We start from the raw sequence: 17,711 nt of genomic DNA on the forward strand, positions 1-17,711 counted from the left end.
GGCCTCGATGATTCGCTCAGTTGGCTGAAAACCAAGAAGGAAATATGGTTCTGATCACTGCCGAAATGAAGCCGAATGTGTGTTCGTGCACCAAGTGTGTGAACGGGGGTGTGTCTTCTTTGTGTGTGTGTATGTGTGTGAGCATATGCAACAAGGTGCTAAGATACACTCTTGGATACTCTCAGTGTGTGTCAGTAGACAGCGTGCTGACACAGAGCTGGAGGCAGCTGATAGCAGTGTGAGGTGGAGTGATTCACTGAGTGGGAAGTTTACATGACATTAGGCTGTGGTGTATACAGTGGGCTGATAAAGAGACCGAGGAGACAGTAGGAAGTAAGACAGATGGATCTGGGAGGGAGCCTCCTGCATATTTCGGACCTGAGACAATTTACAAAAAGATACTTCATTCATGACTACTTCTAAATGTAGGCTACATGAACAATATAAGCCTTCATCCTCCATTCTGAATAAGTGCTGAAACAATTAGTCGATTCGTACATTGACATAAAATTAACTATTGCAAATTTGATCATCAATTGATTATTTAAGTCATGTATAAAGCACAACATAACTCACATTGAGGTTCCAGTATTTGTCAGTTCAATATATTGTTTTTAGGACAATTTGTCAGCTTGTGGTGAGCATTTTTAAATGCAGAAAATACATCATTTTGATTCTGCGGTGAGGAGCAGCCAAACTAAAAGTTGGGAGAAGTTGAACTTTTAGCAGCCAGAGAGGACTCACAGCCAATCAGTGAACAAATCTCGTGACTCTTGTAACATGTTGACACGTTGAGCCGCACTCCACCGCTGCCTGGTGTGAATTCAGTGTTAAACAATCCTTAATAGTCTATTCTTTGTTGTGTCTCATTGTCTCCCATGACAAACTTTGCTGTCCACATCTCCAATTTAAAAAGGTCTGCTGAGTTTATGTCATTCACACTGTTTCCCGGGTTGAAAAAGCAACAGAGCCAATTAGCGCTTTGTAGGCGGAATCACATTATCTTCCTGTGTCACAGTCGGAAAACCAGTGACAGAAAAATGACTGCAAAAGTATGAACACAAGCGTGAATGAGATTGATGCAACAGGCTGTTTTAACTGGACACATAACAGCTCCTAAATCTGATTTTTTATCTGATTGTAATGAAATTAGCGCTGTCAAAGTTATCGCGATAATAACGCATTAACGCAAATTTGTTTTAACGCCACTCATTTTTTTTAAAGCAACTTGCGATTTTTACGTTTTAGCGGACTCAGTTTTAAAGCTAGATAGAAGATACTGGTATCATATGAAACTACAAAACCTAATAAATCCATCGGTACCAACCATGTCATACTTGCTAGTCGAGGAGGAGGCTGAATAACGCTCCAAACTTGCACTACATTTTTGGCGAGGAAAAACTGGCATGGTCATTTTCAAAGGGGTCCCTTGACCTCTGACCTCAAGATATGTGAATAAAAATGAGTTCTATGGGTACCCATGAGTTGTTGCCTGTTGGGCTTGAGTTTGCCATGCTATGATATGAGAGTATTTTATATGCTAAATGCAGTACCTGTGAGGGTTTCTGGACAATATTTGTCATTGTTTTGTTAATTGATTTACAATAATAACATACATTCGCATAAAGCAGCATATTTGTCCACTCCCATGTTGATAAGAGTATTAAATACTTGACAAATCTCCCTTTAAAGTACATTTTAGACGGATAAAAAATGTGATTAATTTGCGATTAATCGCGATTAACTTTTGTATGATTATTTGTGATTAAATAATTTAATGGATTGACAGCCCTAAATGAAACACATTAAGTTAATTGCTCCTTGCACCCACAGCTCCAGTGTTCACTGAAACAAAACAAAATAGCAAACAAATCAAGACTTTCTCTTAAAGCTAGGGTTGGTAATCCCATCTCTATATTTGTTGAAAATCTCTTTACATCCGATAGCAATCAATAAATCCAATACTGTAATAAACCCGTCTAATCATTTCATTCGGCCCGAGTGTAATGATTGGACAGGCTACCTACCTGTCTACCTGCGTGCACTCTGCCCGTGCACCCAGTGCGCGTCACCGGAGTCTTAAACACAAGTTGCTAGCTTGACAGCTGTGAGTACTAACATAATGATAATTTTAGGGGAGTGTCTTTAGAGGGAGGCCTGAAGGGACGGACTGTCAGTGTTGATGACTTGGTGACTTTCTCTCTAGATTTAGTGACTTTTGGAGCTAGTGCTGCTAGCTACTCTCAAGAGTTTGCAACACTGGGCTGGGTTTAACAATTGGATCATTTTTTTAAATCTAGCGTACTCTTGCTAGGTTCTTAAAATTACCAACCCTAGCTTTAATACTGTCATGTCAACAGTGGCAACGTTTTCTTTTTACAACATGGCTATTTCTTGCCTCAGGAACATGAACATGTTCATGTACAACGTACATGGAAGTGAAAAATCATCTGTTTGGTAGCAGAAATGATTTGAGAAACAATGTATCTTAGACATTACACATATTGGATCTAAGGTAAGAGAAATTGAAAGAGAAAGTGCATGCCCTTGAATCTGTGCATGTGTATTGGTACACAAGTGTAACATTCAAAGGTAGGCCTACAAACGCTCCCATTCCTACCTGGTTTGTTTCATGGTTGGAGCTGTTGTGGGAGGTGGACATCGGTGAGACAGTGAGGGGGTGTTGGCGAGCAGAGAAGGAGGACGGCGACTGTTGAATGAGAGGAGGTGTGTGGCCGAAGGCGTTGAGACTCCTCTGCTGGGACAACAGCTGCTGGTACGCCACAGGGTTGATGGGATGAGGGAAGCTGAACGAGGGGCTGAGCAAGAGAGAAGAGGAAACAAGTTGGGAAATAGAGACTTTTTTCATTTGAATGAATTCCAACTGATTTGCACCAAAATGTCCCATTTTTGCCACACAGGCTCTAACTGCCAAGTGGAAATCTAGGAATCTTTGTTTATTGAATACTACCGTAAAATCTGTCAGATCTGGCAGACCATACTTGTTTTACTAGTAGGCTATGTATGTTCAAAAGTGTACAGTATATGCCTGTAAATGTGCTTGTATGAGTGTTTGTCATTGTTCAACATGTATGCACATGCACTGTCTTAACTACCTGATCCCTCCGACTGAAAGGTGGCCGTAGGAGCTGCTGGCGGCCGAGCTTGAGCGGGAGTTGTTGATGTAGGCCACCAGGGAGTTGGGTGAGGTGCGGATCATGGTCTGCAGGTCAATGCTGGCGTCTGACAGCGGGGAGATAGACAGCGCCCTCTTCCTGCTCAGTCGGGGTGTCAGCCGTGGACTGGAGAAACGTGATACTGGACACAGACACAATAGAGACAATGTCAGCTGTTTCCACATTGCTACCTCGATGGACAACTTCAAACAGAAATCTGCTTGCTAACAAATACATGATATTTAGAACCGTTCAGACACTGCTGTCACGGCGCCCAGTCACCAGATTGGAGAACTAATGCGTAAACACCTCGTACTTCCACTAACTCTCTGCCTGGCCTCAATAGAAACCAGCAGTTTCACTCTGGACCACGTTAGAAGAAACATTCAGCCCCGAGCATTCTAGTGGAGGTCACAGCCATGCTAAACCACACTCTATCTCCTGCATCTCTCTCTCTCGCTCTCTCTCTCTCTCTCACACACACAGCTCCCCTATTTAACATTCGCATCCTCTTATGCATAATGAATTGCCCCCAATCATTCTCAGTAATTACCGTGATAGCAATCTCTTTCAGACCGCTGTACTTGGGCAAGTTAAATGGAGGCAATTTAAACAAATTGATCTCAGAATACCATTAAAAAAAGAACAAGGCTGACGCACAAAGGTAGCGTTCACGGCCTTCCGCTGGACCTGGCTGTTTCTTATTCTCATAGAAAAGAGCACAAGAAAATGACGGGAGGAGACTACTTTCCCATGAACTCGAAAGAGAAGGCTATTTATTTTTCCATACAGTCGTTCATTCACGTGTATTTATTTCTTTTAAATTTCTGTGACGTGTAGCTCCCACAGAGACGGATCACTTGGGACCAACAGGTGCAGTGTGAGGGGACAGAGAGCAGGACTGGCATGCGTGTCTTTGTGAACACGTGTGATTAGGTCTTACAGCAGACATCATCAGAGGCGCGAGAGGCAGGAAACTCATAATAGGCCCATCACAACTCACCTAAGCACATATTAGCCACACGTCAACCTCACTGCTGTCAATATGCAGCCAACTCCCCGACTCTTTGCTGGTGGAACTCACAACCCCTCAAGCAAAATGAATCCAGGCACCGCCATAATCACCGCACCAGACCTACAGCCATAAACCAGGATCTGACTTCCAAAACTATGTTTGGAGGTGGCGAGTCGTAAAGCGGAGGCATATGCACTTAGTTAAAAGGACGACAGACGGCAGACGACAGTAGTTGGGGGCCTGAAAAAAGAAAAGAAAAAAAGACTGGCGGAGATGATAGAGATGTGTATGAAAGAGTTGGCAAAAACAACAAACGGTTCTCAGGAATGCGCCTCTTAAAGGGCTAATAAATAAATGTGTCATCTCTGGTTAACTACACAGGGATGGAGTAAAGGAGGGGAGGAGCGGAAGGAGCGTAGAGGGTGGAGACTATGTTCCACTTGGGAACATGGACCGTTGTGAGTTCATTCTGATAAGTTGCATACGGGTCGTGCAGCTGCAAGGATTTGCTATTTTTGCAGTGAGGCGAGCTTGCTGTCTTGCCAGCAGATTTAATGTGAGATAAGTGTATTAATATTCCCCCTTTATGAAGCAGGAAACAGGCCTCACAGCCTGGTGGCCTGCATGGTAGCCTGGCGCCTGCCTCACCCCTTCTGGGCACTGTGCCCAAAACACCGCCCTCTACCTCCACCATCAAACCGCCCCCCTAAAATCTATACATCAACCTCAGCTCAGAAGAATTCTTAATGCCTCCAGCAGGAAAGCTTAAAAAAAGTCTATAATGGTCGTTCTCCTAAAGCTAAAAGGTGCGGACAAGCTAGTTTTGTTTAGCTCAGTGTTGTTTTAATGGATGTCATCGGTTGAAACCTAATTTTACCTGGAACAAATTTCACATAAACATGCACACACAACTCTCACCGCTTGGTAAAGGAGTGTTTTATAGGTGGCGGTTATAATTGAAAGGGTGAGCAGGTTCCGGCAGGGAGTGAGAAAACAGATGTTGCACAGGCCATGGCGGCGCGGCAGTGTGTGGTAATATGGCATGTGTGTGTGTGTGTAGAAATGGGAGTGTGTGTCTATGTGTGGGACTGCATCGCGGGCTGGTTGTAATTGTGGGATCTGGATTTATATAGAGAGTCATAATTACAGGGGCTGCAGTGCACATCGATACAGTGAAGAAAAAAAATATATATTAAAAAGGATGGGAGTGAAGAATGTGTGTGAGTGATTATTTTAAGCATTTGCCTGTGCTGTTTTAACTGAAATGGCTTCGTGGAAAATGAAAACACTTTAATTGGAGGGTTGTGCTAATCCCCAGAAGCAGCTAGCTCTCTCAGTGTCATCCTGGTCCCGAGCACATGGAGCACCTCCTCGCAGGCAACGGAAGCACTTCCTTAATACGGCAAAGAGGGCAAACATGGAGAAGCAAAGTTCTTTAGCTTTGTGGAGGGGTATGAAATTAATGCATATAAGTTTAAAAAAAATGTATATCTGCTAATTGCGCGCACATACAGTATGACACATACTTGCCAACCCTCCCGATTTTCCCGGGAGACTCCCGTTTTTCATCGCCCTCTCCCAGTTTCCTCCCGGGGTTACAATTCTCCCACATTTCTCCTGATTCATGGCAATTTTTCACACCTTTTTTTTTCCTTTTTTGTTATCTCAACATGTTTCTGGCGCTGGACAGCGTGTATGAGACCTATTGTTTCCACCCGGACGGCAAAAGAGCTACACCAACTATCGCTTTGCTCGCCACACATCACAGCATCACAGTAAAGTCATTGGAAACAACGGGTTTCAGAGCAAAGTGGGGCCTTCAGTGAGTGAGAGGAGAGAAATGGAGAGAACTAATAGAAAGAAATACTCAAGCAGGGGCAAAAAATGAATGAATGAATGAATGAATACTGATGAATATTTGTTTATACCAGAGATTCACAAAAGTTCACACCAGAGGGGCAAATGGTTCAGTTTTCTGTCCTGAGAAATAAAAGTAAAATTAAAAGTAGGCTTATTTAACAAAAGAAATGTGGTTGCAGTGTACTTATTATTTTGCTATTTAGTTATTTTCATTCTTTAAACGTCACCAGAATGCGGGAAACAAAGTCTCTGAAACTCTAAAAAAGCTTCCAGAGGAAGATGATGAGACGGACGTGACGTTAGCTGATGACATTACACCAGCTGCTGCTGCTGATCAAAGCCACTCAGACCAGTCTTACCAGTGACTAACATTCAACTATTATTCTGAATATGACGATACACTGAATTTGATACGGGTCATGTAAACATCAGATTCTTCTAATAATATTTTGGATATTCTGAATTATAGGGCTTTATTCCTAATGGAGCATTTTCTGATTAACACATGTGGGATATCCTGATATTATTCAGGTTTTAGGAGCATTTTTTGGACATGTATACAGCACGTTAAATATTTATTTAAGTAATATTGCTAATGTATGGAGCCAGTGGATTTACAGATGAGTATGTGTCATCAACCTTAATAAAAATAGAAATTACAGTGGAGTTGATTACTATCATTTTCAATTTTGTTTTTGTAAAAAAATCGCTTCCAAGATATGTAAAATCATTATGTAAGCAAAACCCCCTCTGTACCGCGCAGCTGGCCTTAGTGGATAATCTTTGGCTTGTTCACCTTGACCTTGTCTGGGGTGAAGCAGGCCTCAGCAGAGTCCCCCTCCCCTCCATGATGAACAGGAGCTGCTCTACTCTGACCAACACCCTCCCCCAATCCCCAGCACACTGCAGCTTGAGTTGGTGCCAGCAGGGCCCCCAGGCCTCCACATCTCCAGCCACCCCACGGGCCAGTCGGAGTGGGGAAATGTTTATTTTCCCTGCTAAATCTCACTAATGCTAACACTGTGAATTTTATTAGCGAGGGGGGCTCGCGCTGAATCCTCTATGAGCCCCCAGTGTCCGGCCCAAAGCCGCCGTTGTGTTTGCCAGTGTGTTTATGCACACACTTCCACCCATGTGCTCGTGAACCAACATATAGTTAAGTGTTTGTGTATGCAGTCTGAGGGGACCGGTCCCTACCCCCCCCACCCCTCCACCCCCTCCAGCCCCGACCCCCCTCACCACCACATCAGTACACAAATCTATCTCCCTCGCTCCCTCCGCTGCATCAACACTGAAATCTTTTTCCTCGGGATGGCACACATTTACTTTGGCCGCCACTTTTGTCGTGGGAGCTTCGGAGTTTTCCCGGAAGGCGCTCTGATATTTCTCTGCCCACCCAGCCCCTTACATACCTGCTCGCTCATACACAAACAGACAGTCATCTGAAAGCCTCCTAATGTCAAATAGCATAATGTGACTTTATTTGCACCCACAGTAGTGATGGTGTACCAACGCTAATACTAACTATGCTTAAAGGGATACTACAATATGGGTAGTATATGCAAATGAACAATGTTGAACTCCCCTCCATGTTGCCTGAACCCAAAGGCCCCCGCTCATTTACCATTTTGTCAGAGTTTTTCAAGTCTATAGAAAATCCAGCTGGTTTTTAGATACGTATGTCATTCAAAACAAGGCTCACGCATGTCTGATTCATGAAGATTTGAACCAGCATTTTTCTTTTAGAAAGAAATGAAATGACCCTAAACCAGTTTTACTAAAAGTAATGAGACAGTAGAAGATTTAATGACTCGTTGCTAACAATGTGTCTTTGGAGCAAAATGCATTTTTGTTGTTTTAGTCCAGTCTGCTCATCTTACGTCTCCATGTCACTGTCATCAGATAAAGAGACAGGAGATGATTAATGCGTGAAAAACACACCACAGACTCCCAACACCGACTTACAGAAGCAGCTAAGCGTTTCAGAGAGGCCTTTTACAGCCGCTGCTGGTAACACCATGTTTGTCTAGCAGTCCTGTCCATCACACTGTCATGTGGCAAAATTCTTTGGGAGGGAAAACCCAGCAAGCAGCTTATGGATCTTTACACAGTAAAACAAGAGCAAACAAACAACCATTCTGCCGAGTAGGTTTGAGTTTTAACTGGGGGACATGAAAAGAAAGTCTGTGGTTGTGTATAGTTGAAACGACTTTTACGGCATGATATTTAAATGTTGTCTTCCTCATATAACGGAGAGAAATGTTGAAGTGTCTGATTCGAGGTGTGCCCGACAGTAAATCCTAAAATTCATAAGTGGAAAGGTAAGACCTGCAGCCCTGATAAACCCCCCCTAGTGCATGTGTCCACAACTTTTCCAGCACTCTTCTACACAGCAACACTCAGTGTTTCATGGTTCAGCCGTAAGCCTTGCAATTCACTTATCCAGAGGATAAACAGGGGTCGGGGGGGGGAGGCGGGTGAGAAGCCATACTATGGGTTCACTGAGGGCTCCCAGTTTTTTTGCGGTGGGTCTGCTGAATATTAATGCATAAATTGATTTTTAATAAGGGATTTATCTGCAGTGCCTTCCAAAACTAACGGTGAGGGATGAAGCACATATTTGCCACCTCCGCCGCTCCTCCTCCTCCCCCTCCTCCACCAATGCTCCGGCAGTAAATGAGGCCTTTGATTCAGACCCGAGGCTGCCCGCGATGACCATTAGCCGGCCGCCTTGGTCAATATGGGCCCTGTGTTTGCGGGCCGCAATGGAAGAGCCTCCAGACTGGCAGAGCGGCCCGAAACCTGACCACATCACTCCTTGCACGGTCGTACACTAAATAAAAAGTTGCCGTGATGGTGGCGGCAAGTGTGGAGGCTGCGTTGAGAGTGAGGGGGGGGCGGAGGTTGTGGCGGTTTGAGCAAACAAGCCTCGCCAAACAAGTGCGGGCAGGGCAGCACAGCGGCGGTCACTGAGGTGGTTGGAGGTAGAGAAGAAAACGGGAGAGGAGGAGAGGCCCCCTAACCCTTTCCTTTCACCACCGCTGTGTTTAACTAAGTGATTGAGGTCATTTAAAAGATTCATTGAAAAGTGATCCCGTATCTGATTCACTTTTTTTCCCCTCTCTGTTGTCCTACCTGTGCGTGAGGATGCCAGTGACTTCGGAGAGCGCGACAACTGCAGCGGTGAAGCAGTGGGGCCGTTTTCTCTTTTTCTGGGTGGGTGGTGGTTGGACGGGATGAAAGAAAGAGCGAGGTTCTCCCGGTGCAGGGTCGGGCGTCAGTGCCAACTGGGGTGTTTGATTATCAAGCATCGAAAAGGCTGACTTTCACGGACAGTTTTCCACTCTGTGTGCTTTCTGTTCCCCATTCATAAGGGCTGAAGGTTTCTTGGATGCGTTTCACTTGCTGAAATCAAACGTCTGTTCTGGTGCCTGACCGTCATCTTGATAGAGGGCCGGGGGTTCTAACTTGCATGAACGAACAGGCTGGCCTCTGTGAGTTTTGTGTGCAAACACGTGTGAGCATTTGCCTGCCTATTTGCTTGGCTGTTAAATTTTTTATGCGCATGTGTGTGTGTGTGTGTGTGTGTCAGAGTTAAGCTGCCTCATCCCTGCCATTAAGTGGACAGCACATGCACTCTGTACTGCCTGACACAGAGAGAGCAGACGCAAAGGTCTCAAAGGGTAACACTCCTCCTGAGCCTCACACGGACAAATTCTCTTCATGCTGCCCTTTTTTTACGGTCACCCTGGACTTGTTTTGTAGGATGTTACTCATAATAACAGTAGAAACACACCTGAAACACCATCAGAATGAGAGACTCTAAAGGTAACACGTGTTTTTACGAGCTCCTGGCCTTGGGGCTTTCAGTGTTTATACACCCTCAACCCTCGGCTAGCCGCGGCCCCCATGCTACGTGTAAGTCTAAAAAAGCTCCGCTGGCTTTGATGTGGGGAACTCTTCCATGAAAAAGCCTCAAGAGGAAGAATAAGAGGATGGTATCAACATGCCTGGTGCTGAGAACAAAGGGCTACATGGCTGTTAAGTCTGGCTGTTACTCTTGTACCGGGGATGAAAGGCACGCATGTGCTTTTGTATTACTGGGAAGGCAGTTAATTAGAGATACTTAATCATTTTTGACCCGAAAATATCACATGGACATTTCATGTTGGTGATTCAGTAAGCTTTTCAGTACAGGTTCTTAAAATACAAAGATAGGCTCCAAGACTAACGGATTTCTTGAATCTTCTGTCCCTCCTCCCTATACAGTATGTTATGATGTGCAGATCAGGTATAGCAGATAGATACATAGTAGTAGTAGTATACATAGTATAGTGAAGATACTGGTATCATTTGAAACTAAAAAACCTAATGAATCCATTGGTACCAACAATGTCATACTAGCTTGTCGCGAAGGAGGTAAAATAACACTCCAAACTTACGCAAAATTTTGGCGAGGAAAAATCGTCATGGCCATTTTCACATTAACCACATGTTACAACGTTAACCACATTCGAACCTTCTGCGTCAAGATACTATGCAAAAGGCTGAGCAGAGTGTTAAGTCTTGTAGTGGAAAAATCTGTCAGCTTCAGCAGTCGGATTCTCCCAGTGGAACCCAAATATGCTGCATTCAACTAGGAGTAAAATGTGGGTTTGACATTAAGAGATTTGAACAGATTTGTAAGGATTCAATTTAGATAAGTGACATTTCTTACTGGATTAAGATTTGATAAAATGCTATCGAAATCCAACAGTTTTATAATCTGATGTGCTATTGATGCATATACTGTAATGTAATTCTCATTTTATGAATAGCAAGTTGTAACTGCAAATGTGCTGTTATGCTGAATTGTCGATTCATAAATTGTTCAGGTGCAGTAAAACATCTTGAGTTGTATTTCAGTCAAAAGGCAAATTTGATCCTCACCATCCACGGGGCTGATGTAATCTGGTAGATGAGCTGCTGCCGCCGCTGCTGCTGCCGCCGCCGCCGCCGCTGCTGCTGCGCTGCTCTGCATCAGCAGGTCACCGTAGGGGCTCCGCTGGCTCGCACTGGCCATCAGGTGGTAGTACTCTGTGGGGTTGGCCCCCGGCGGAGGAGGGGGGAGACTGAACAGGGCGCGTTCCTTCAGGTGTTCGTGGGTCACTGCGGCAAAAATGAGAGGAAGAAATAGTAGAAGAAGTTGAAATAAAAATCAAAGGGAGATAGCCTCATTGTCCGTGTCCTATAATACAATATTAACTGATCAGGAGGTACGTTCTGTCAAGCATTTCCTGCTGGAGCTTCAGCACAGTGGTCGTAACCCACCAAGTGATGCTAAACACATTTTGGCATGTCAGAGGGGCTGAGCAAAACACATTTTGATTTAGTCATTTGACAGACCCCTTGACGGAATGACAAAACAAAGGCGAGAGCAGAAAAGGCTGCGAGAAGGACTCAACAGAGGAGACGAGTGATCTGCTTTACAGATTTGATGATTTTGTGCTTGCATGCATGCCCCGGGGCACGAGGCTTTTGATAAAAGATGTGTGATGTCTTTGAGGCTTGCCGGGCTATGGGGTAATATCTCTAGGGAGTAAAGGAAGCAGAGGGAGAGATGGAGCAGGGCAGAGAGAGAGAGGGAGGGTGGAGGCTGCAGAGGGAAGGAATACCACATTCCTGCACTTCTCTGGCGTTGTGTATGCACTAAGTTTGACAGGATGAAGTCATACACGTAGTGCAGGTGCACGCAGACGCACACTCATAATGCTGAGGAAGCCTTAAAATGCTGCATGTGAAAAGGTAATATCGACGTAAATATGTGTTAACACCTGCAGCCACATTTAAAAGTGTCAGGAACTATAAGAGTGAGAGAGATGGATTGGTTTTCCTCTTGCCTACATCTAACCGTGCTTGTGTCCCCCCCTTTTCTTCCATTTCCTGCCCCCGTTAGTGGTGTGTGGAGGGGACACGGGTGCGGCCCGATGGTGGATTAATATGCATGCTGCTGGAAACGTGGGGGATGTGGGGGGTTGGGATCACTGGGTGGGGGCCAAGTGGGATACTGGAGGAGCAAAAAACCACAGCCTCCCCCACCCTCAGACACACACACACACACACATAAACCCCAAAAATCTGGATCTATCAGAACCTATTAGGCCATGGCTGTGGTAACAGTGCACAGGCAGTGTGTTTGTGCTCCAGCAGCAGCGACCCAGGCATATTCCTTTGGTTCCTCCATGGCTGCCAGATCACGTTACCACCTCCGCAGAGTAGCATTTTGTGTCTGTGCGTGTGTGACCTCACTCAACGCAGAGGATGAGAGATAGCAGATCCGCCTCTACTGGTCCCAGTTCAATCAGACAAAAAGCTACTCTGGTAAAAAGCAGAATTTTTTTTTCCAAACACAACATCTCGTCTGAATTCACTCCCTCGTTCACTCATTCACTTCCCCCAATGTAAGAAACACTGAGCAGTTTACTCTATAGGAGAAGTAAATTGAGATTTTGGACTATATAATGTATGAATTTTACAGTGAAATAAAAGGATGAAGGGTAAATGTTATGTGCGTTATATAGTAAATAGGGTGTGATTTCAGTTTAAGGGTCTGCAGCCGTGCTAGTGGCTCTGTGGGGCTGCACGCTTTGAGTCATATGCTGACGTAAGTGACAATGCTAACAAGCTGATGTTTAGCAGGTATAATGTTCACCATGTTCACAGATGGGATTGTCATTAGTTTTGAAGGTATTTGGTCATAAACTAAAGTTTTGGACCAATCTAAGTTTTGACCTGATGATGGCAAAAGATGAAAGGTCATGGGGTCACCAAGGTTATGAAAATACATCCAGAGGAGAACATGAATGTCATTTGAAAACCTGGCGTAAAATTACCAGTGTCATGAGTACGCATTTTAGCCTTTTTGCGTGTCATTTGTACGCCACACAAACGTCCGCAGTTAGGTTTAGGCAAGAAAGTCACTAACTTAGCCTCAGGCTAGAAAGCCACTTAGTTAGGGTAGGGAAAAACATCATGTTTGGGTTCAAAATAAGTATGTAGACTAAGTAAAATACATGAGGAAACAACGTAACACAACTATAGAAAACACATGACAAACATCACTAAAAAAACACGTGACAAACGTCACACTAACGTAACTTGGTGTGTAAAAACTGCGCAGGCTCTCCTTTAGTTTAATGTGTGTGTTTGTGGCTGCAGCTGCTGTTGATTCTATAAGAAGTGTCAAGCTTTAATGTATGTCACTAAAAAACAGTTTGTTGCACCTGTCGTGGTGTCCATAGCTCTTTTTATGTCAGACATTTTTGTTCTCTTTTCTGGTTAATTCTTTTAAGGTGATACAGAGGAAGGCTGTTGTATATACATTTAGAATAAAGGCTTGTGTTGCTGATATTTTTCCACTCGTGTACACAATGACATTTAATGCAATTAAACTAACCCACTTTTTACTTTTAAGTACATTTTTGCACAAGTACTTTTACTTGAGGTCAATATTCTAGTACTCTTTCACACCTTAGGCAGTTATAGGGTTTCACAAAGACCTTCAACACATGCCTGGCACCAGGTATCACTATCAGAGGGTTTACACATGCTCCACTGAGCTCCGTGCTTCCACAGACTTTATTTATGTTATGCAGAGCTGCAGAGTGCCCTCCATTTGGTGCCATACTTCCCTACAACTTTATCAGTGACAGCATCTCTTCCGCATTGCTTCTCTTGAAAGGCGGGGAGGCATTACTTGCCAGCAGCGTGTGCTTGGTGATTTATCGGTGCTGGGTGCAGGCCTGTGGCTCCTCACTTCTCCAACCTGTTGTTTGAACAGGGGTAGCGAGGACAGGTCTGTCATCGTGTGAACTCAATAGTTCGGAGGGCGCCGCATGTTTTTTTTCTGTGCTAATTTCCATGGTTTTCTCCTGCCCAAACATTTGTACGTCTTGCAAATCATACCCCTGATACACCCGCAAATCACCAGCATGCACACACTTGCGGAAACACCATAACAAGCTTGATGAAAGGTGCGCTTCAGTAACCTCATGTAGGCGAATGTATAAGGTGCAAGACTAATTATCACCGTCGGTTAAATAATCAACTGTGTAAACTAAAGCGTGTGTGCAGTGAGCTGCAGCCGAGCAGACACAGTGAGTTTATAGTGAACAGGATACATAAATTCTGAACCCGCTCAACTCTAATCTCACCTCCTTAATGTTAACTGGTCAAAGCAGCCGCAGAATATCCACACGCGACAGATTTTCCACATGACTTGCAGTTTATTCTTCATATTGTGAACATTGCATACATCATAAGAACACTGGCGTGAGTGTTTCCACCTCGCAAATGCATGATGATGACTGCAACCTAACAGGTATGAGAGTGTTTATGGGTGAACAATGTGTGCCTGGGCATTCACACATTAGGCATGTAGAGGTGTCCCGATTCTCCAAATTCCCCATTTTGATATGACTTTTGATCTTAAGGCCCCTGCCGCCACTCAGAGTGTTGTTGTTGTGAGACAAATCTTTGATGGAGTTTAGCTAACAATGCTAGATACTAGGTGGGCAATATGGCAAATATATGGCCAAGTAAAATATGGCAAAAAGTACAACAAAACCTGGGAAAAAGAGAGAGGACTGAGATTGAATTTGCCCTCAAGTGGGGGACAATTCAAAGGCAGTTTGCCGTTTTTGTAAGTGTGATATACGAGCTCATCATGCCGATCTGGTTAGACGAGAAAAAACAAGAAAAATGTAAAGTTACAAGCTAAAAATGGATGCAAAAATGCAAAATTGAAATGAAATGCATGCATGACAAATCATATAAGTAGTGTTCACTTGTGAAGATAAAGTATCATAAATGTGCCAAAGAGCTTATTTTCTGCAATAATCCAAAAGCCAACGGACAAATCCTATTTTTTTTTTGTTGAGGGAACCAGGGCGATGCTAACTTCCTGTTGGCACGTCGTTTTCACATTCTGTTCCAGCACTTACCATAGGTAGGTAAATGTACTTAGTATGTGTGTGTGTATACACATGTATTTGTACAATCTAAAACTAGTGTAAGAGGAAATGATCCTCCAAATTCACCAGACAATGCAGCCCAGTAGGATGGGGTAATGCGCTTTAATAATGGTTGCCAACCATTATGAAAAAAAGGAGGACTTTGACAGCTGCAGTTTGTCTTTATAAAACCATTTATGGTAGGTGGTGCAAATGTAATGTAGAGCAAAGAGCTAAAATACAAAGAGTTAAAAAAACAAAAACATCGAAGTAGTGTCAAAAATCACATCTTCAAACCAAGAGACGATGAGTAGTCAAAAACATCACAAGCCCTGTGCCACATAACTTTGTGTTACTCAAGTGGGATACTGATGTTCAGGCATCTTTTGGTGTCATAGAGGTTGAGGTTTTTCTGTGATATACAGTAGCATGATGTTTTTTCTTTGGCTGTGGTATTAGCGACATATAATTTGTAGATATTATATATATATTATGGTCAATACCTTGGTGGTGCTACTTGGGATAAATCTTACCTTCAGCCGGGCTCAGTCCTCGGGCTGCTGAGATCATGGAGAGGGTGGGGCTGCCGTGTACCGAGCGCAGGTAGTGCTCCATGTGGGGGCTGACGTAAGGATGTGGATGGCTGAACGGTGACTCACCCGACCCGGGCGCCCCGTGGGGAGATAGACGGATCAGGGAGATATCTGAGATTACCGGACTGCCCGTCAGTCCTGGAGGTCTGTGAAGAAGAGGGAGTAAAAAATTAAACCAATGTAAGAAAATGATAGAGAGAAAGAAGGAAAGAAGGGATGGAGAATGAGGGACATGGATAAATAGAAAGACAAAAACAGATAAGTGGAGACCTCCTGTGTTAATGTGATTACTTGCATTGTGCTCAGTTATCATCGTGAGTGATCATCATTGGTATGTTCACAGACAAGCCTTAACTTCTGTTATTCCACCAAAGTGTCTGCTGTCTCAATCCACTTACACCCTTTCCCCTCCCCAGTCCCACAGCTAATACATAATAATCCCCTTTTGTTCGCCTTCTCCTATTAAGCCCTAGAGCTACAGACAAGTCGAGACCAAGGGCTTTCCACTGCGAGGCTACAAGGAAGCAGATTCTCTGTCTCTGTTTGGGTGGGCAACACTGCAGGGTCTATCACATCAGGTATTACATGATAAGAGAGTGCAACAGGATGCTCAGATCCTTCAGTAGCCGCCTATAGCCACCTTTGGCAAGAAAAGTCAGAAGTTCTCCGGCAGCCCTGCCGGTCACATACACAGGCTATCCAGTAAATGTGTCATCTCTGACAGGTAATTGGCTCTGCTTGCAGAAACACAGATGAGTGGGTGTTGTAATTCTCAATAGCCCCAAGGGGCTGAACTCTAGATTAAAATGTCTGCTGGCCGCTGGCTGTGGCACAACCCCTTTGATTGGGCACTAGTACTTATGTCAGCCTAGTGTGCTCCAGCTCTGATAAGAGGCCCGGCCCTCCCTCAGTGTGTGGTAAGAACACCTGGTAGACATCCAGCCCTCAGAAAGACTCTTAAGTGAGAGGAACGATGACTAATAGAAGAATTGTCAATCAACACTGTTGAAGGGTTTCAAATTCACTTTTAGTTGAAACTGCTCTCTGGTTGGCAGGGTGGTAACCAAGCCCCCAGGAAGCCCCCGCCGGTCGTTGATGCCAATTTTCGTAGTGGCCAAATGGCGGTACTGCAACTTCTGTGTCCGTCACGTGATGCCATTGGGCCCAAAAATACTTTTTCCCATAGACTTACATCGGGAAAGAGACGTCTGAACGTCACTTTAATAGTCCTTTTTTAAAATCATTAGGTCCTAAAAGTTGTAGAACGCACTAATAGCTGAATTCAGAGTTATTTTCCTTCCTTCGATCATATGAATGAGACCCAGATCGAGACTGGAGTGAGGGCTGGGAGGCGGAGTTAGCAAGCTACAACGACAGCGTGACGGCTGTGACCCCGTGACCGAGCCATGTGACAGAGCGGACGCTACTGCGCCTGCTCTATGGGCCCAATGGATGTGTAAGATCGCAGGAAGATCCGGGTACTTTTCCAGTCGGAAGTCGAACTATTTTGGCTTCATGCGCCACTGAGCAACTTTCATAGTACTGAACGGGGCCCCGCCTCCAACGCTGTATCCAGTTCTCTTAATACATCCATGGTGGTTACAATGTAGCTACAAGTTAACTACATCCAGGAGAAAGAAAGCAGACCCAGAAGACCACAAATGTTAGCACTAACTACAACTGATATTTGAAAAGAGTGAGTTTGCATGAAGTCAAGTTCACAAGAGAAACCTAGGACCCATAAGCCATTGTCTTCATGACAACTGTCTGTGGCAAGGAGACATAAAACAAGTATTTCATCGTCATGGGAGTGTGGTAACTAGAAGTCATCGATCAATCTCTCTTAAGACAAAAGGAGGAATGTAAGAAAGGGTTGAGGGTGGGAGAGAACTAATGACTCACTGTGATGCTGTCAGTGGTGTAGAGGAGGGCCTTACACAATGGGCCTGAGTAACACATGAGTCAAATGTTAGGCATCGTAGCCTGCTTTCAAAATGGAACCCATGTTTGAGGTCTCTTCACTGTCGGCTCAACATTTGTACGGCTGCAACTAACGATTATTCTCATTGACGATTAA

The 17,711-nt window shown here is 44.3% G+C and overlaps 1 protein-coding gene across 2 annotated transcripts in view; it reads right to left on the bottom strand.

Moving 5' to 3' along the window:
* gli2a (GLI family zinc finger 2a) overlaps window positions 1-17,711 on the bottom strand; it is a 95,848-nt gene that overhangs the window by 13,628 nt on the left and 64,509 nt on the right. For both annotated transcript variants that reach the window (XM_037790508.1, XM_037790507.1), the window contains 4 exons: window positions 15,575-15,780; window positions 10,981-11,199; window positions 3,117-3,318; window positions 2,621-2,819 (listed from right to left, as the gene is read on the bottom strand). In XM_037790508.1, the coding sequence (XP_037646436.1) occupies window positions 2,621-2,819; window positions 3,117-3,318; window positions 10,981-11,199; window positions 15,575-15,780 (826 nt within the window). The remainder of the gene's footprint in view (window positions 1-2,620; window positions 2,820-3,116; window positions 3,319-10,980; window positions 11,200-15,574; window positions 15,781-17,711) is intronic.

This window comes from Sebastes umbrosus, chromosome 13, assembly GCF_015220745.1.
Source record: "Sebastes umbrosus isolate fSebUmb1 chromosome 13, fSebUmb1.pri, whole genome shotgun sequence".
Taxonomy (NCBI): Eukaryota; Metazoa; Chordata; class Actinopteri; order Perciformes; family Sebastidae; genus Sebastes; species Sebastes umbrosus.